The 20,124-nt window shown below is 43.8% G+C and overlaps 2 protein-coding genes across 5 annotated transcripts in view; one reads left to right on the forward strand and one right to left on the reverse strand.

Annotated features, from left to right (window-relative positions):
* INTS8 (integrator complex subunit 8) overlaps window positions 1-4,451 on the forward strand; it is a 25,028-nt gene extending 20,577 nt beyond the window's left edge. For all 4 annotated transcript variants that reach the window (XM_079984711.1, XM_079984712.1, XM_079984709.1 and 1 more), the window contains exons 22-28: window positions 1,831-1,949; window positions 2,652-2,755; window positions 3,118-3,168; window positions 3,338-3,411; window positions 3,489-3,553; window positions 3,874-3,917; window positions 4,097-4,451. In XM_079984711.1, the coding sequence (XP_079840837.1) occupies window positions 1,831-1,949; window positions 2,652-2,755; window positions 3,118-3,168; window positions 3,338-3,411; window positions 3,489-3,553; window positions 3,874-3,917; window positions 4,097-4,213 (574 nt within the window). In that variant the 3' untranslated portion in view covers window positions 4,214-4,451. The remainder of the gene's footprint in view (window positions 1-1,830; window positions 1,950-2,651; window positions 2,756-3,117; window positions 3,169-3,337; window positions 3,412-3,488; window positions 3,554-3,873; window positions 3,918-4,096) is intronic.
* On the reverse strand, window positions 4,406-20,124 carry CCNE2 (cyclin E2). The gene is made up of 12 exons (XM_079984750.1): window positions 20,051-20,124; window positions 17,438-17,475; window positions 17,176-17,278; window positions 15,669-15,719; window positions 15,018-15,169; window positions 12,622-12,757; window positions 11,930-12,076; window positions 10,158-10,253; window positions 8,999-9,133; window positions 7,820-7,931; window positions 6,122-6,276; window positions 4,406-5,266 (listed from the first exon to the last, which is right to left on the reverse strand). Exons 2-12 carry the CDS (start codon window positions 17,449-17,451, stop codon window positions 5,168-5,170), a joined length of 1,200 nt encoding a protein of 399 aa, XP_079840876.1. The 5' UTR covers window positions 17,452-17,475; window positions 20,051-20,124; the 3' UTR covers window positions 4,406-5,167.

Here is a 20,124-nt window from a genome sequence, read left to right on the forward strand (position 1 = left end):
AGAAAATTGTTTTTGCTCCAATTATAATTGTGAAATGTGCTTTTCTGGGGATCTGCAGATTGCTTCTTGGTCCTGAGTGTCTTGTTTCAAGGGTTATCTATGTGTTACCGTATTTTTTGCTCCTTGAGACGCACTTTTTTCCTCCTAAAAAGTAAGGGGAAGAGTCCGTGCATCTTGTGGAGCGAACGTGTGGTCGATAGCTGGCTCCCTTTCTGGCCCCGCCCCCTTGCCCAGGCCTCCATTGTTGAATGTTCTGCTGACTCGCTGATTAGATTATCTGTCAGGAAACTGTAGAAAAGGCTCCCTTTCCTTTCCTAAAGAAGCTGCAGAACTGTGAATTGAACCCCATAAAACAGGATTTTTTTCCCTTTGCAAAGCACAACAACTTTGAGCTGATGCTCAAAAAAGGGGGCTTTTCCCCTTTGCAAAAGAAGCTGCACAACTGTGAGCTGATCCCCCCCAAAATAGGGCTTTCCCTTTCCTCCTCTAAAAACTAGGTGCGTCTTATGGTCAGGCGCGCCTTATGGTGCGAAAACTACGGCAATTCTAATTACAGTCTTTCAGGAACAACTCTGCGCCTTGCATTATAAAGAATAAAAAGGCTTTTCTGTCAATTATGCAAGGAACTACACCTCCCATTCTGTTTTCCCCGGAGAGAGCAATGCTTGTTTGTTAAATCCAGAATATTTAGGGCTTGATGCCTTTTGGTTGTGCTTGACTAAGTAGTCTCATGTGTTAACAAGCCTTTCTTAAAGCTTATGTGACAGCGGGTGATGCCTGAGGAGGACTCTGGGTTTGTTAGGGGAATTGGATAATGATCAGCCTGGAGAGACTATGACAAATGAATGTATATGGAATGTTATGGGGCAATTCCCCATCCTTCCTAGAGTGGCTCAAGCCAGTTTTGGCAGTGCATCATGTAGGATGGTAGCTGTACATCTTTAAGACTGGAGCCAGTATAACACCAATAATGGAATCCCTGTCTGCTCTGTGTATCTCCTGGTTGAGGTGTTTTGTTGGAATGGCTGTGAAATGCATTCTGAACAGTTGGAAAGAGAGTTATTTAATCCTGGCTGATAATGGTGAGGGAGAATAGGAGAATTAATGAAGTGGAAAACTGCACATGACTTCTTTCCTGTGTTGACTGAGATTGTCTTCTTCTTCAGATGTACACACCACCCATCTTCAAAAGATCTCAGGGCACTTCACAAAATACAATATAAAAGCACAAATAATTAGTTGAAACAGAAACAAAAAAAATCAATAACCCCCCCCCTTTCCACAAACACATTTAAAAGGCTGTACAATATTAATCAGAAAAGACCTTTTCTCATGTTGCCACCCTCTGTGGCAGAGGCACACAAAGAAGGGCCTCAGATGATGAATTCAGAGTCTGGGTCAGTTTATATGGGGAGAGGTAGTCCTTGAGGTATTGCAGTCCTGAGCCATTTAGGGCTTTATAGGTCAAAACCAACACTTGGGCCCAGAAATGAAATGGCAGCCAGTGCAGTCAGGCCAGGATCAGTGTAATATGCTCAAACCAACTTGCCCTGGTGAGCAACCTGGCTGCCAAATTCTGCACCAGCTGCAGACAAAAATGAAGTGGCTCATGCTGCAGCCTGGCTGTAACACTCTTTCTTCTTCCTGATCACACTTAAAATGCCCAAGTGGTGGTATTTCTGTGATCCCGGGGTACTTTAATCATACACAGGAAATGTGTTTAAAAAGTGCATGACGATGTGAGAGTTTAATTACGTCTTTAAAATTTAAGCGCTACGCTTTCAATTTAAAAGTAGGTGACGAATGTTATAAAACGTTTTGTCTTTTCAGCTTGCAGTCAGTGGATTTTGAAGCTGTAGCTGTTACTATCAAAGAGTTGGTCAGTTATGCACTGACTGTAAATTCAAATAATCACTTCTGGTTAATCATTCAAGCAGATATTTATTTTGGTAAGTTGAATGAACTTCTTCCTCTCACTCTTTCATTTGTGTTGCTGGCTGTCTTCACACACACACACACACACACACACACACACACACACACACACACACATCTTGTTATATAAGATATAAGGAAAGATTTGGTGAATAATAGTTTTTGAGACTCCTCCAGAAGCAATGCCTGGAATCGCAAGTGGGGCGTTCTGTCTCATGAGTAGTCATTCTTCTTGTAGAGCAGCTTCAAAAATAAAAGGTTTAATTTCACTGCAGACAGGTGGTGGTGTAGTGACAATAAAGGTTTATTATTTATTATTATTATAAAAGGTTTGTAGCTGCACTTTCATGCAGAAAGGAATCTTCTTCCTCCACAGCTAGTACAGAAATGTAGGCTTACTAGACCAGGCTTCCTCAAACTCGGCCCTCCAGATGTTTTTGGCCTACAACTCCCATGACCCCTAGCTAGCAGGACCTGTGGTCAGGGATGATGGGAGGGCCCAGTTTGAGGAAGCCTGGACTAGACGCTTAGCTGAAAATTTGTTTTTTATCCTTGCTTCCTTAGTTGCCATAATAAATACTAACTACTACTGTCTTCAGTTAATCTTACCTACTGCATGCTGTTTCAAAAGAGTCAGGATAGAAATTGAAATAAATGCTTAGTGAATTAGCGTGGCATTTACTGCTTGTGTTTTTATTGCTCTCTCCCCAATGCAGCAACCAATCAGTACTCTGCTGCTCTTCACTACTACCTTCAAGCAGGAGCTGTGTGTTCGGATTTCTTTACCAAAATGGTACCGCCAGATGTATATACAGATCAGGTGAGTTACATGTCAGCGAACAAGCAAAAGATGTTCCGCTTCAACATAAAACAGGGCTCTGATTTTCAAAGTTTGATAACACAAGTTCAGTCGATGGGTTTCCCTAGGCTCTCAGCAGTTCCAGAGCCAAAGAAATCTAGTAAACCAGAAGCCTGTAGAAATTCATGTTGAGCAAAAGGATAATTGATATAGTTGCCAGATATATTTGCTCTGTTACTTTATTATTTCTAGCTTCAGCCAAAAAAAGTAGCAGGCTAAGTGCTTTGTGGAGGGGTTAGGTGTATCTGGAGTATCAGATGATTATCTCAGATGATTGGATACATTATAGACTTACTAAAAATGGTATATCCATTTCTCTTCAGGTGATAAAACGAATGATAAAATGTTGTTCTCTGCTCAACTGCCATACGCAGGTAAGGCATATATCCGCTATGTACCTAGAAACAAGTCCTACCAATATAAGTCTGCTAGAATAAAAAGCAGACTTGTATAGTATAATATATATTGCAGTATAATATAAATGAAATATGAGCCTCCCTTATCAGGAGTTAGTTACATTTTACCAACTCTCAATTTTTCTAGGTAGCCATTTTGTGCCAGTTTCTTAGAGAAATAGATTATAAAACTGCATTTAAAGCACTTCAGGAGCAAAACAGGTAAGCAAGGTTTTAAATTTCCACATACTGTGCATTTGAATGCACTGACATACATTAACTAAAGATTTCTTTCTTAGCCATGATGCAATGGACTCCTATTATGACTACATCTGGGATATTACCATCTTGGAATACTTGACATGTATCCTTTTATAAAAACAGCCACATGGGATTGGTTTGAAAACCAGGGTGGCTTATACTGTTGAATTGTGATCACAGAAGGATCCTTTCCATCAAAGTATATAAACGTCACTTTATTTTTCCTGCTGTATGATTCCACGATTCTATTTTGTTGTATTTATGACATTTTTAAATGGTTTATTTTACTAAGATGAAAAAGATAATAAAGCAGAACTTCCATTTGTAGGAGTATTTAATAATTGTGAGAGGCTAAAGGATCTGAAAACTGTCTATATAAAGTCCTGCTCATTGTATTTCTAGGTTTCCTTAATTGTATTTCAGACCTTCATCATAAGCGAGGGGAGACAGACAAGAAACAAATAGCAGTAAGTTGCTGTTTAAGTTTCTTTTCTAGACTTAATAGTACCTCCCTTTTGCTACTATGTGCTTTCTTCTGTGCAGCCATTACATAAACAATATGCATTGCATATAAAACATTGAAATGATTCTCAGAACTTGCATATTGCCAGTACTAACTTATGTTGATGCTTGTTTCAATACTTAGATTAAAGCTATTGGGCAGACTGAGCTGAATTCCAGTAATCCAGAAGAAGTGCTACAGCTTGCTGCTCAAAGACGGAAAAAGAAGTTCCTTCAAGCAATGGCAAAGCTTTACTTTTAGAGCACCATTTCTAAGAGAGCGAGATAAAAGATGGCAGCTGCAAGTTATTTCCAACACTTTATTAACGCATAAGACCTTTTTTTTTTTTTTTTACAAATTTATAAACATACTGTGTGGCATTTTCCTATTTAGAAAACTTAAAAATTCTTCCTTTCTTTTTACAAGATTATACAGAAGCAGGTTAGCTTTTGTAATGCAAGCTGGCATAAAGAGGGACAGTAAACTACCTTGGACAGAGCATGACTCTCCCTAGTACTTAAGCTGTTGCAGAACAGTCTTAACTTCACCTGCTTGTTTTTTCACCCTTGCTTTGTGGCAGCTTTTCTTGTATAAAAGGAAAGATAGCACCTCATGAGGAAAGAGGTAGTATGTGACATTTATTCACGGTAAAGCAGGTGTTGTTCCAGTTACATGCTGGTTGCTTAAGTTGCCTGCTGATTTTAGAAGTAGTTTCAATGTTTAACTGCAGCCTCTTCTTACCCCCACTTTCCTATGCCAATGCTTAAAACCAGTTTCACCTTATCTCATAACTATACTACACAAGTATAGTAGCAAGATTGATCTCCCAGTAGCAGTTACACTGCTATGCAGGCTTCTAAAATCTGACTAATGCTGTTGAGTGTAGAAGTTGACTGTACAATGTGCTATCAACAGAAGTCAGCAGAATATATCTCAAGTTCATACATAGCTAAACCACTGACACACTCACCCACAGGTATCAAAAAACTCAGTTACTTGAGGCCATTCAACAGGTTAAAAATGTGTAGTTCATTCTGCTGAACAGTTAAATTCATAGTCTGTTCTTTACTGGGCTGCAAAGTCAGTAAAGTTGCATGTGAGCTTCTTTTTGATAGTCTTCCCAACCACTTGTCAAGTGTAAAAAGTCCAGGATGTATTTTCCAACAGTCTTACAATATTGTTCAGGTTGGCACACACTCCTGTTGTGCAGGGATTTCATTTTTCAGAACTCTTGGGTGGGGTGATTATTCCTCCTGTAGACACCGGTGATAGCTGGCCTGGTGCTGCAACAGCTACTTCATAGTTGACTTCATCCTATTCAATTAATATTTAAATTAGTGCACCAAATGGTAAACCAAGCAATTTCTGCTTTGCTATTCCCCTATGGTTCAGAGCACATTCCTTCATGAGAGAGTTTTTGCCTATGGACTCAAAGTCAGAAAATTGCTCCCTTGTATATAGTCCCTATATAGTCCCCCTTTCCTTGAAAAGGAACTGGTACAGCTAGGGTGCCCTCTCCTCACCTCATGGTCTGCATCTTTCATGCAAATGGCATTTACTTGACACACAAGAATTTCCTTCCTTTTTCTTCATGGAGGTAAGGGGATCCCTACCCCATTGCCCTTAAACAACCCTAGTGACTGGTCAAAATAGCCCTGTTGGATCAAGCCAGTAGCCCACCTAGTCTGAGTTGGGGGCACATTGGTTCTGTTTACAGTATGTCTGTCTACTGATAAAAGACCAACTGTACTACTGCTCCAACACAGCTTATTTCTTATTGTGTTCATGTATTTAAAACTAGATTTATCTTTATACATTAGTTTTACTTTCTAATGCAACTATATTAATTGCCAAAAATGTACATCACTGTCTTTACAGCCCTAGTCAGTATGGACATGGTCAGGGATGATGGGTCTTTTAAAACATGAAACACTCTAAGGGTCAGAGGTTTGTCCTGGACAAGCTCAAGTGGAGAAGGAAGCAGCTGGATCTGGCCCAGAACTTACTAGCTCCTGACCTTGAATCAATTTCTTTAAACATCTCTGTAGTGCTATACAAATATGTCTTGCCAGCCCAAATAACTTTTACACTGGAAGTGGGCAAGATATGTGACATTACTTAAACACTCAGAGGTACAACATGAAACTCAGAGTGGGAGAAACAACTCACCAGCATGTCCAAGTAGTTTGTGTGCGTTTGTATATTATGCCTGTCTTCTGCTGCAATTTTCTTAAAATTCTTTAGTTTCACTGGTGATTTTTTTGCAACCTTAAGAAACGGTTTTAGCCACTCTACACATTCTGCAATACTGTCCCACTCCAAGCCTAATAATAAAAGAGAAATTTTTAGTCGAGGTCATCATAATGCGTATTCACTGCTCTACAACATACATGAGCTACACTTGATATTTTACATAAACAGTTGGACAGAATGTAAATAAAATTACATGATTACAAATAAAAGCCTTTAAGTATTTATATGGCACTTTGCGTATATTACTAAGCCAATAATGCTAGAACAAATCTATTGGAACAGTGGCTTGTTCCAGGCCAACTACTGAGTTCATGGCAGAGGCAAGATTTTCAGTTTCATTATTGGCCATCAGTTTCAGACTCAAGGCAACCTCAAAACTAGAAAACAACAGTCATGAACCCCTTGGTTTCACCACTACAGTGGTGCCCCGCAAGACGAATGCCTCGCAAGACGGAAAACCCGCTAGACGAAAGGGTTTTCCGTTTTGGAGGTGCTTCGCAAAACGAATTTCCTATGGGCTTGCTTCGCAAGACGAAAATGCCTTGCAAGTTCCTGCGGGTTTTTTCCCTCCCCCCCACTTTTTCTAAGCCGCTTAACAGCTGATCCGCTAAGCCGTTTAACAGCTGATCCGCTAAGCCGCTTAACAGCTGATCCGCTAAGCCCCTAAGCCGCTAATAGCGCTAATCCGCTAATGGGCTTGCTTCGCAAGGTGAAGAGGCTCGCGGAAAGGATTCTTTTCGTCTTGCGAGGCACCACTGTACTGTGCATTTCTGAAACTTTGAACCTTGTGCAGAGTTTAATATGCCTTGTTTCAGATATAAACAGCCACAGCCCAGCGAAGCTACATGAGCATAAGTGCAAGATATTACCAAATATTATTTCCAAGATAGTGGCTGGTGTGCTGGCAAGAGGATCTAGCAATTTTTATTCCTATTGCAAAGGGATAAAGTAGTACCCAGCATGTCCAAGGATAACTCCTAATAGACTCTGCAGATAAAACGCCCTCTTGTTTCTCATTAATCTTATCATGCGTGGAGTAATCACAGTTTGCACATGGAGGAGAGAAATGGAACAGAACAGGATGAAGAGACGTTGTGTAAAAGACAGGAAAAATCCCATTGTTTGGGTAGGCAATTTTTAAATGTGCCCAGGGATAAAGTGAGAGGTAACCCTAGAATTCAAAATTTAATGTAGCACGATTAAATGCGAGAAAGCTCAAGGGGCAGCAGAGTTATGAGAAAGCATGAGCTAAGGGCAGAAGTGGAAGGGAGGAAAAAGAGGGAAAATTAGCCTATTGAGAAGTACACAGACACAATTTGTGAGCAGGCTCCGTAACTAACCCTCCAGAGAGTGAGAACTACCCCTTTCAATCCTGAGCCAACAGCCCCCTAAACCACAATATCGGGTAACACACCAGTGATACAATATTGTTGAGGAGCCCTGCTAGTACTTTATTTCTAAAATAAAAAGGTAGCCAGACAGTTTATGCCAGTTTGCATGCCCACATATTTATGTGCCACGTTGCATGCCCACATATTTATTGCAGCCTCAGACATCTTACAATAGCTAGGACATGAAAACCTGAGTAACAACAAAAAAGATGCTCCATCCTACCTGAGACTCTTGTAACTACATGTACTGAGGTATAGTGACAGAGTGCAGCCGCCGCCAATATTCTATACTGGAAATCCAAAGAATTGACATCTAGAATACATAGATCTAAAAGCTGCAAGGAAGGAAAACCCACATTTTTTAGTATAAATACGTGGTTATAACCAATCTCATATTTGATAGCTAATCACTACAAGCTGAAGTAACTCACTGAATCAGAGTTGGAAGGGATGCTGAAGCTCATCTAATCCAATCCCCTGCAATGCAGGAATCTCAACTAAAGCATCCATGATGGGTGGCTGCTTGTCCATTGCTTGGATTATGAGGGTGCAAGATTACAAATAATGCCTGTCGGTTGCTTAGTTTAGGAATAGCACCAGTTTTACTAAGTTTATGTTACTTGAGCTGATACACGGAGGTTCCTCATAACACTTAAGACTCTTGTGTCTGAGTAGGGCTATCCAAAGGACAAATTAATTTAATAAAATCCAGATGTTAAAAATATTTTAACTGAATTAAGATCAAATGTATTTGGAAAACATTTGCAAGCTAGTCTCACATAATCATCGAGTCCTCAAGATCAACACTGCACTGATGCTAGCTCATGAGATTCCTCATCACATTTTAGAATCCAAACCAATTGTCTTATGTATCCACTCGCCAAGAGCTCAATGTGCTGCACTAAAGGTTTCTTATCTTATAATTTGTTTGCAAGCCAGCACTGCTTTGAATCATCCAGAGACCAGGTGAACTGGGTACCTCCATGTATTTTGAAGCGGGGGTGGGGGTGGGGGTTATATCATACAGGCTTTATAACCAATGCAACAAGCATGTTCTCTTATTCTGCATTTTACTGTATTACAATGCAATATATAAGAAAAGCTCGAATTAAAATACAATTAAAAATAATACAGCATCTAGCACAATTGCTCCAACAGGCAAAAAAATCATTTACGTGGTCTGCCAAGACCCTCCACAATTTTCAAGTCGGCTGTGGGAGACCACCGCTGGAGACAGCTGTACTGAAGAAATTTCCATCACTTGATTCTTTCCCTGTACCTCAATGCCATCTTCCTGGTGTTCAAACATGAACCCTGCAAGTTGTCTCCCTGAGCTGAAATCCTGCATCTATATATCTGTATGGTGCTCTTATGCACCAGATGTGCTGGAATAGGAACTTACCTGTGCTATTTCAATAAACTTTTCCTGAGAATACTGAGGTAGCAGCACCTTGGGGACATCTTTCAGAGCATCCACTTGGAGATAAAGGTTCAGCCAAGAGATGATCGTTACTGGGCACAGCTCCCACTTTAGAGCCTACATGTGTGTGAACATCATAACAAAGGCTTTAGGGCATGATGCCTACATCTACAAACTTAGCAAGTAAACTTTTATTCACGCAGCCCAAAACCCTGCACAAGTTCTCACACAGCAGCGTGCAGATCTGTTTCTGCACTGTATCACTGACGCGTCAGGGAGAACAGTTCTCTATTTTTTCCTTCTCCCGAACTATGCTCAGCATTCTTTGTGTAGAATGAAGCAGAATTCAAGTTGTAAGCCCTCCCCTCATGCCATCCTATGATACAGAAATCCACTTGGTCTCTTCATCTACTGCTCTGCAAGACTAAACCCTTGCACAATGCCCTAAATCAGGAATAGAGAGCCTGTGTTGCCCTCTAGATGTTGCTGGATTCCAACTCCCATCAACACATCTGGAGGGCCACAGATTCCCCATTCCTGCCTGAAAAGATGTACAAGATCCCAGTGCCCTCTCCTGGTACTGGCAACAAACCACCTTTGATTAAGCGCTCCCATTCTGAGAATGCCAAGCAAAACCAGTTCTTATGTAAAATCAAGTAAAGTTGCTCAAGTCACAGGCAATTCTCTTATCCCAGAGGGTACTGTTAGAGCATTCCAGGATGTATACACTGGCATGAGATGTTAGCTGCTTTATACATAGCTCCAACTCTTCCCAGCCCTGAGAAGGTGGTTAAGAAATATCTTAAAATGGATCCACTCTTTTCATAGAGTGTATCCAAGCAGCTTTCAAAGTACACATCAGGGTCAGATTCCAGATTTTGGAGACACTGCTAAGAAATAAATACTATCTGCTCTGCCTAAGAAGCCAATAGAGTAGGAGGAGGCAATATGATCACCCCCCCCCGATGTTTTGGACTTCAATTTCCATCAGGAGCAGCCAGCATGGCCAATGGTCAGAGTAATAGGAATTGCACTTAAAACATCTGGAAGGCACCATGTTAGCTACCTATCCAATAGATTAATTTCTAGGATGCAGACTCTTAAATATGTGCTGAAATGGTCAGCATCTTCATTTTATTACCTTTAATATAATGAGCTCCATTCTTATAATATCATCTTCACTACAAGCACCATCAGTAACATAGGCAAATTCCTGTAGTTTGGGAGCATAAATCTCCTTAAAGGAAGAAGAAAAAGACAGAATGTTAGAACAAACCACAGCAAATCCAACAGGGCTTACAGACTTGTTGATCCATTCTCCTACAACCCTATTCTGCATACCACAGCTATTTCAATTTCACAAATTAGATTCAGATGCTTTTAGGCTCCTGTTACCACCCATGGGAGAGCAGCCATTAGCATGCCAACTTATAGGCTCAGCTGCAAATCCTCGCTTCCATGTAGGAGTGGGCAAGCAGTTGAAAAAGCAAAGAGCCAAGCACTTGCTGAGATAGATCCTCAGCCACTACGGTTATGCACTGATCCCCACACATCAAGAAGAAACTTCACAGAAGTGGCACTACTGTGCAAAGTCTCATATCATGAGCCCACTGGCAACGCCATGAAATCCTAAGGCCAATTGCACAGGACAGTCCAAAAGCTTCTTCACTGAACCACTGTCACTTGCCCAGGTCTGACTTGCAAAGCACCACTGTCACAAAGCAGGAGTCAGAGGTGAAATTTGAAGCCAGACCATTAGAACCAAGTCCTTTACCATGTCCCCAACCTAAGCTGTGCTTGAGATCTTTAGGGATCTCATCAGTTGCCAGCTTAATTGAAAAATTTTAAGATGTACAGGCCCGGCCCATAGAGTGCATTAAAAGATGGTGAAGTTTACAACGAATGTTGCATCATTCAAATGATGTTGACATGTTTGGCCTGCTAGGCATACATATTAGTGCTCTTCTTTTAGCAAGTCTTAGCAAAAGCCAGTGTGGCAGTGGTTGGAGTTTCTGACTAGAATTGGGAGTAAAAAGATAAAGGTAAAGGACCCCTGACAGTTAAGTCCAGTCGCAAACGACTCGGGGGTTGCAGCGCTCATCTCGCTTTACTGGCTGAGGGAGCCGACGTTTGTCTGCAGACAGTTTTTCTGGGTCATGTGGCCAGCATGACTATGCTGCTTCTAGTGAAACCAGAGCAGCGCATGAAAACGCCGTTTACTTTCCCGCTGGAGCGGTACCTATCTACTTGCACTTTGACGTGCTTTTGAACTGCTAGGTTGGCAGAAGCTGGGACTGAACAACGAACCACCGACCTTCCAATCAGCAAGCCCTAGGCTCAGTGGTTTAGACCACAGCGCCACCCTTGGGAGTACCAGGATTCAAACCCCCATTCAGTTCACTGCAGGAGCTTACACCAATCACCTCCTCTCAGCTTAACAGGGTTGTTGTGGGAATAAAATGGGGAAAACGATGCAGGTCACCTTGAGGTTCTTGGTGAAAAGGCAAGTTGTAAAGCAGACAGGATACAAAATAAAGTGTTCAGTCTCAGCTAAGTATTAGGAAACTCCCAGCCTTCAGTTACTGAGGGATGCATTTCCCCGTGATCAGAATCCTAGTAAGAACTCTGAGGGTTAAGAACATAGGCAGCTATTTGCTAATGGCAATTAGGGCTATCATTTGTGAGCACACACACACTTCCAAGAGCTGCTATATCAGTGTGAAAACTCTGCAACTCAGACCTTCCATTTTCCTCAGTAATAAGCCAAGCTACTTTAATCAAAAGAAAAAGACCCGTTTCTTTCTCAGCTGCTATACTGGGATGGGCCTTTGTCTGGAAAAGACATGCAGCACAATTATGGGTTTAAAATGCTATATTGTCAACGGTAGAATAGTTTCACTGACAGCTACATACCTCAAGCTTGGAAGCAATGAACAGGGCTGTAATTCCTATGAGCTGAAGCATGGTTTTGTTTAAATTCTTCTGAGTCAGCATGAATCTGTCAAAAAAGTCTTGTGCCAAGTAGAAAGTTTCCCTATGGAGCGTGTATACTTCACATACCTGTTACAGAATAAGCTTTGTTTAATCACAGTCACTATACTACAAACAGTGAGACAAAACATTTTTTTAAAGTTGTAACGCAGCAAGGGATATATTTATGCCTATGTTTTTGTTGTGCCTATTTATCAGGGGTTAGCAACCTAAGGCCCATGGGCTGGAAGCAGCCCGTGAATGTCGTTTGACCGGCCCATGAGCCACCCCCAAACCGAGCTACCAGTGCAGTGTGGGGACTCACTTCCACGGCACTGAAAATCGCATCTGTGCAGATGCTGAAAATCACGTCTGCGCATGTGCAGATGCCGAAAATCGCGGGTGTGGGTGCTCATGCGCATACACAATCCGGCCCAGGCAAGATAAACCTTGCTGACCCCTACTATATATTGATACGCTGACTATCCTTGTGAGCTGCTTTCAGCACAATTTGGAAAAGCAGAATATAAACAAGCTTAATACTTAAAGAGGGGGAGGAAGCTCTCTGGGTCAGTCTTGCTATTTCTCAGGACTGTCCTTTATACACACATTACATTTATAAGTTCAATACTCACCTCCAGAAGCCAGTCCAATAGGATTGATCTCATGTGCGGCTGCAAGTTGGAGTGTAGAGATGTGAAATGCTTACAGTGAGAATATTTGTTCTCCTTTTTGAGAATGTTGAACCAGACATCTTTAGAATTTCCCCAGCTAAAATCAAAGACAGACATTTTAAATTCCAGATTATTTTTAAAAAGACATAAAATACGTGGTCTCAGCAAAAATTGGACTTCAATGGGATGAAGCCAAATGCTTGGATTTAGTGCATTCAATGTATTATTTCTAGTCTCCAGACTCTAATGACCTTTTCCAAAGGGGTTCTACTCGAAGCCTGTTTGGATTTGATGAAACATATCTGCCAAATAATTTTTTAAAAAAAAAAATCTGAGGTAGAACAGTTAAAGAAAAGTCCATTTGCCTTCAGACTACATATGATGCAGATGGCTGTATCTGACTTTTCAGACTTTAAAGGGAGCTGAAGGGGTGGGAGAACATTTCTTTATAGCATTTTAGCCCCTCTCAGCTGAAAGGTCTCACAGCATGGCTACTTACTACTCCCAACAAGATAAGAAATTGAGGTAGTATTCCTGGGATGAGGCTTCAATCCTTCACCCCTGCACCATTTCTATGATTTAATTATGCCAATGACAAGCATAATAAAAGGTGCTTGCTCTTCCCTTCAACTGCTGCCCCTGATCAAATGGAGTTGCTTTGAGGTTTGTAAATCCAATCAAAGATGGTCAGTGTTGCATGCCTTCAAGGGCAAAAGCTGAAAAGAGGTAGATATTACTCAGTAATCAACTCACTCTGCTTTTAAGTGACTATAGAGACTTGTCAGAAGACAATAAGTTTTCAACAACTGCTTCAAATTATTGTCATTTTGTCATTAAGCAAAACTAACAAGTTTTCCGTCAGGTAAGTTGAAAAATGATTTTTCTGACTGACAACAATGAATGACTATTAGGACTACAAGGTTGACAATTGGGCAGTTTCAGAATAATGGAACTTACACAATTTCTGCTCAATTTCACTCAAGCAGGGCAGGGAGAGAGAAAAGACATGGCAACCAACACATACCGTACTTCTCCGTCTATAAGACGAGGATTTTTTATTTTAAAATTAGCTTTAAAATTAGCCCTCGTCTTATACTTGGGTAGTGCAGGGGGGGTTATGTGATTGGTCGCAGCCGTGAGCAGGAGATTCACAGTGGTGATAGTGTGAGTGTGATTGGAAGCTGTGAGAAGGGCTGTTGGTGATTGGCTGCTGCTGCGACAATAGGGCAGCCATTCGGCGGCTGCGTGTCTTCAGCAACGCATGCGATCGTCAGCAGCGGGTGAGCGATTTCCAGCAATCCCCCCCCCCAAAAAAAAGGTAAACAACTCTGAGCAATCCTCCCCATTTTCTTAATTTGGAGTCCCCCAAAATAGGGGACGTCTTATACATGGGGGCATCTTATAGACGGAAAAATATAGTATAGGTGCTTCACTTTACTATATGCATGAATGTGTTGTTCCCAACCATGCCACCTTCTCGTAGTCCAGTCTTCCCCAATTTGATGCCCTTCAGATGTTTCAAACTACAATTCCCATGAGTTCCCCCATTATTGATTAAATTTGTATACCACCTTTCATCCAAAGATCACAGAGTGGTTCACAATGTAAAAATATGAGAACAAAAAACACATAATAGAACAAAAACAAATCAATAACCCTCTTCCCCCAAACCTATTTCAAAGGCCATAAAATATTCACAGCATGGTAATCAACACTTTCACCTGGTGCCTAAAGATGTGTAGTGAAAGCACCAGGTGAGCCACCCAGGGGAAAACATTCCACAAATGGGGAGCTACAACAGAAATGGCCCATTCCTGTGTTGCCACCCTCCGGGCCTCTCGTGGAGGGGGCCCACAAAGGGCCTCGTATGATAATCGCAGAGTCCAGATATGTTTATATGGGGAGAGGCGGTGTATATGGGGAGGTAGCACATCTAAGTTGGAGGGCACTGTACTGAGGAAGACTATTCTAGTCAGTGCAGTTCCAAAAAGTTAGCAGTACAAGAGACTACACAGCAACAATACTTGCAGAAATGATCTTAAAACATTTTTCATAGAATGCCAGATTTATATGCAATTTCCATCAAACACAGATGACACCTTGAAATATAATTTGTCCATCAAAATTTCACAGCTCGCATATTGCCCTTGATGATAGGCAAAGCATTCAGACCAAGGACTAAAACAAGACTGTTTTATTAGTGGTGTTATTCAATGTGTTTTCTATATGCCACTAGCTCCAAGTCAAAGACTACCCACCAATACAAATTGGTGAAACACAGGGGTTTTGCACTACATTCGCTCTGCTTAACATATCAAAGTATAGCAGCATCACAATTGCTTTTGGTTATAAGTTACCTAAGTTCCGGTAAAGGTGATGGATTTATGAAGAGGTTTCTGAACCTGTATTTTTTGAATCTGGAAAAGTCAGTGGTTGTTGCTTCTTTGTGAGGAGTTTCTATTATGATACAAGGGGAGATGCCGCCTGATATTGTAGATGGCCAACAACTCTACAAATGAGATATTAAGAACTAGCATGAGAAAAATACATACAACACCAAGCAAGATAGTTTATGAGTAGCAGAATTTGTCACAGCCTTTTGAAACCTTTTCACTGTCACATAGAATAGATCATCAACCAGCTAATGTTTACTAGGCCTTGCAAATCAAATCCCAAAGCATTTTATCCAAACCCTTGCAGCAGTAAGACATTAGGTGTGATATTGGGAAGGGACATAATTAACACTATACATTCCTGGAAGTTGAAAGTTAGTTTTTCGGTGGTGAAATATTCATTGAACACAAACTGCAGCAGCTAACACAACAAAATGAATACAAATCACACACTATGCAGCTGGAGTCATTAATTCTCCCTTATGCTTTCCCTGAAAAAAAGTGAAGAACCTCCTGCTCACAAGGGACACCACGTTAACAGTCTAAACTCTCACACATACTGAAGAACGCAGACCAGCTTAGTTAAAAATCAATGGTTACGCAGGTCATTATTACCTTAATTTCATACTGATGTCTCATGTTGATCTCTTCTGTTCTCGTGGGGTCCTTTGGAAAACAGACACAGATTCACCTTGATTAAGAGCAAAGCAGCAACCAAGCGAAGCCAAATTCTCCTGGTACATCAAGGGCTCCCTCAATTTCAAATCCCTCCCTCAAAAATAGGAGCATTAAAGCCATCAGTGCACAACTATTCATTTTTGAAAGTCATTTATTGGCAACATATGCACAACCACCAATCACAGCTATTAAACAGTGATAATTCAAACACTTGCCCTAACCAAAAAAAGGGATAACAGAGGAAACATTATGCAAGTAGCAGAATGCTCTTAATAACATCCAACATCATACAAAAAATAACAGGCATAGTGGTCTTGCTGCTCAGATCCTTCACAGATTATGCCAGAATTCTTAAAAAGTGATATGCAAAGTGAGCCAGGACGAGGTTTAAAATCTTCCCTGACAAAGTGCTGCTTAGTGTCAGCCACCAACCACCACCCCTTCCCTTGACTTGGCAGTGTGGACAGGCAGCAACAGAGCTGTGATCTGTGGCAGATGCCTGCAAACCACAGAAACAAGGAGCTGCTTTCGTTATTGTGGAAAATATAAAATGTTGGGGAAGCTCCACACAAACCAAAATTGGGATGGGATGGGGGAAGAAGCTGACCAAGGATCAACATCAGCAGCCTCTTGGCTACCACTTGAGAGTAAAAGGTAAAGGTAAAGGTACCCCTGCCCGTACGGGCCAGTCTTGACAGACTCTGGGGTTGTGCGCCCATCTCACTTAAGAGGCCAGGGGCCAGCGCTGTCCGGAGACACTTCCGGGTCACGTGGCCAGCGTGACATCGCTGCTCTGGCCAGAGCCAGAGCCAGAGCCGCACACGGAAACGCCGTTTACCTTCCCGCTGGTAAGCGGTCCCTATTTATCTACTTGCACCCGGAGGTGCTTTCGAACTGCTAGGTTGGCAGGCGCTGGGACCGAGCAGCGGGAGCGCACCCCGCCGCAGGGATTCGAACCGCCGACCTTTCGATCGGCAAGCCCTAGGCGCTGAGGCTTTAACCCACAGCGCCACCTGCGTCCCACCCACTTGAGAGTGCCAGGTGCCAATGTCAGCTTTATTTACAAATATGGGTGTGGGGTTCACCTAACAAATCCCATCTACAGAAGGCCTGCTCAAAGGCTTCCACAATGGGGCTTCCTTCTCCTCCCCTCATGTACTGTACGTCCCTGAAATTGGCTCTAGAGTGGGTGGGAGAACCCCTAGAACAGTGCACCACTGTCCCATCTGGCAAGTTGATATGCTTGCACAGACGGAACATTTGTAATAGTGTGATGCTGAATTCCACCCATTATCTCTACATTTCAGATGCGAGGATGAGGCCAAGAAAAAGGTGGTTTTACCAATATCAGTGCTGTGAATTCTTGTCTCAGGTGGAACAAGACAATCCTGCTCCTATTCTTAACCACATCTGGCTCCAGGAGACTGTTTCAATTCCTACTTACCTGCATTGCTTTCCTTTTTCTGTTCTGAAGAGACTCTGGCAGCTGCAGTTCTTGAGGGGACGTATCCTGGCAGGGCTGGTGCAGCTTGGCTTGTAAACGACTACTGTGGAAGTGTAAATACATTTTCCCATCAAGACAGCAGCAGAGAGCATTGCTATACATACACTGTGGCCCCTTAAAGACTAACCATTTTTATGATGGCATATATTTATGGGCCGCAGTCAGACTGTATACAGCTAGCATATTATAAAAGTGATGTTACCTGCGCCTTGACATCTTATTAGGATTCCAGATAGTTGCCTGCAAATGATAGAAGACTATAGGTTAACCCAAAGTACATACAAAGTGCTGTTTAGCTCATGGCTTAAATCAAGCTGGACCATTGGTCCATTTGGCTCAGTACTGTCTACACTGACTGGCAGTGGCTCTCCAGGTGTTCAGGCAGGGCTGTCTCCTAGCACTACCAGGACATGCTGGGGATTGAATGTGTAAAGCAGATACTGTACCACTGAGCTACAGTCCTTCCCCTCAAATTAAGTCCAGCTCCCAGTGTGTGCATGCCTGCTGCCTAAACCCCAAAGATATTTCCAGAAATTAGCAGAGACCAAGAACATCAAAATGGCAACTGCCCAACATCGTGGGCAAGGCATTTTTATGTACAGCCAGGAGCCTACAAGTGTTCCACAGGGAGGCAGGCACCTGTTACCTCGTGACAACCCTGCACTTGGAACAGGAAATCTGGGCAAACTGCCCACATTAGTCATGTTCAAGTCCCTGAAAAACCCTGCACACCTGAATTAAGGGAAGTGAACTGGCAGTACATTACCCCTCTTAGTAAGGGTGGTCTGTGTCAATTCCCTACATCTCAGCTCAAAGCAACAGTTCTTTACACACACAAAACTGAAGGTCACCCTTTCTCATCATCCATGTGCTCACTGGTCAATTTCAGGTTCAACCAGCTTCCATCTGCTGCCTCCCAGCATCAATGCCAGTAGCCATTTTGTTCCACTTCATGCCTTGCTCCAGGCACCATTCCATTTGCTTCCTCAGAGAACTCTGCTATGAGCATGTAGTCCCAAGGTAAGATTTGCCAACTTGCAAGTTTTGTACCCCCATCAATCATAAGCAGTGCTGGTTTGCATATTTCGCAAATATGTATGTCCCATGCGCTCAGAATCAAACCCCATACATAGCATTTTCAGGAACAGAGACTACTTGCATGTGTATAAACAGCTATTACCGTACATGAATATAGTTTACACACCCAAATCCTATGTGCAAGGAGATTGCCAAGCTTTACAGTACTTTCACTAGGATCTTATCACTTATGATGACTTGTTGCGAAGATACACATTTTGTTTCGAGTGAACTAAGTAAACCACAAAGACTCGAGCTGCCCCCTCCTCTTTCTGCCATTTGTTCTCCCCGCTCCCTGCCAAGCGGGAAGGGCGGGGGGCAGCAGCTTCAGGAGCCCCCACCCCACCCCCAAGCTGCCGAGCCAGCTATACGCGGCTCTCCGGCCCGCGCCAATTTACAGAAAGCGGGTAAATGCAGGAGGCGGCAACAGCAGGCTGGACTCTGCCACCACCCTCCATCCAGCATGCGGGTGAAACTCCCGCTGGCCCTAAGAGGGTGAAACCTAAAAAATAATAATGAAGAAAAGAGCACAGTGTTTTTTAAAAAGTGGGGGAGCGATACCGGCGGGAGTTTTTTTTGGGGGGGGGGCGGGCAAGAGCGCGCTCTCTCTCTTTAAGAAAAGCATTTCCCGCCTACACTTACACATGCCCCTATATATTGGGGTTGCAAAAGAGGAAATGTTACAGGGGGGGTGCACGGGATAGGAGTAGAAACCCCGATTGCTCCCCCCCTCCTTGCATCAAGACAGCAAGAGAGGGAAAGACCCACAAGCATAGCCCCCTCCCCAGCCAAGAAGCGCCCCCCTCTCTTCCCGCCGTACCCCTATAAATCGAGTCCGGAGCCAAAGCGGGGGGCTTCTGCCGGACGGACCCCGCACCCCAACCTGCCTCTCCCGCCTTCCAGCCCAACAGGGGAGGGGAAAGATCCCTTCCGCCGCCCGAAGCACACCTTTTCCTCTGTGAAGACCCCCCCCCCCGCAGAAACCCCCGAAGGGTCAGGGGACGAAAGACGGAGGCAAGTGCTCTCGGGGCAGCCCGGGAAGCCACCAGGCGGGCTCCCCGCCCCCCGCCCCGGAGGAGGGAGTCGCTCTCCCTCCAAAAAAGCCTCACACGCCCAGCAAGGGCAGGCCGACCCAGCCAGTTCCCAGACCACACCGACGAGAGGAACAGGTTTGCCGGGGGTGGGGCGGGGGTGCAAAGGGTCCCCCATAGGGAGACCCCCATCGCCCCCACCCCCAAAAAGGCAGAGACGCCCTAGGAAAAACCGGGAGCAACTCCCCCCCACAATGTGCTGCAGGGGAGACACCTCACTTTCCCGCCTCGCCACCCCCCGCCTCGGCCCCCGAGAGGCCCCCCCGGGCCGGATGGGTGGGGGATCCCCGCTCTTTCCTCGCCGCCGCCTCATTCTCCCTCCAAAAAAAGCCCGGCCGGCGAGCTGGGAGGGCGGGCATCCCGCCTTCTGGCTCCGCTTCCTTCTCCAGCCGGCGCTGGAGCCCTGACGCCCGCTGCCTCCCCCCCTCAGCGCTTTTCTGGGGCAGCCCCCTAAGCAGCGCCCCGGCACCCTCAGCCCCCCAGCCCCCTCCTCGCCAGGACATTCACCACACGCAGGGAGGGGGGAATTTTAAAAAAGCCATATAGGCCGAAAGCAGCAGGGCGCGAGCAGCCCTCGCCCGCCATCCAGCCCTTTCCCGAGCATTGCCGCCCTCCCGCCCCATAGAGAAGACCCCCCAAGACCGCACCTCAGCCGCCGCTGCCGCCCAAACCTGGACTGTTCTCAGCTGGCGCCGGCGCCAAGGCGCTTATATAGGGCGCC

This window comes from Podarcis cretensis (assembly GCF_951804945.1).
Source record: "Podarcis cretensis genome assembly, chromosome: 7".
NCBI lineage: Eukaryota > Metazoa > Chordata > Lepidosauria > Squamata > Lacertidae > Podarcis > Podarcis cretensis.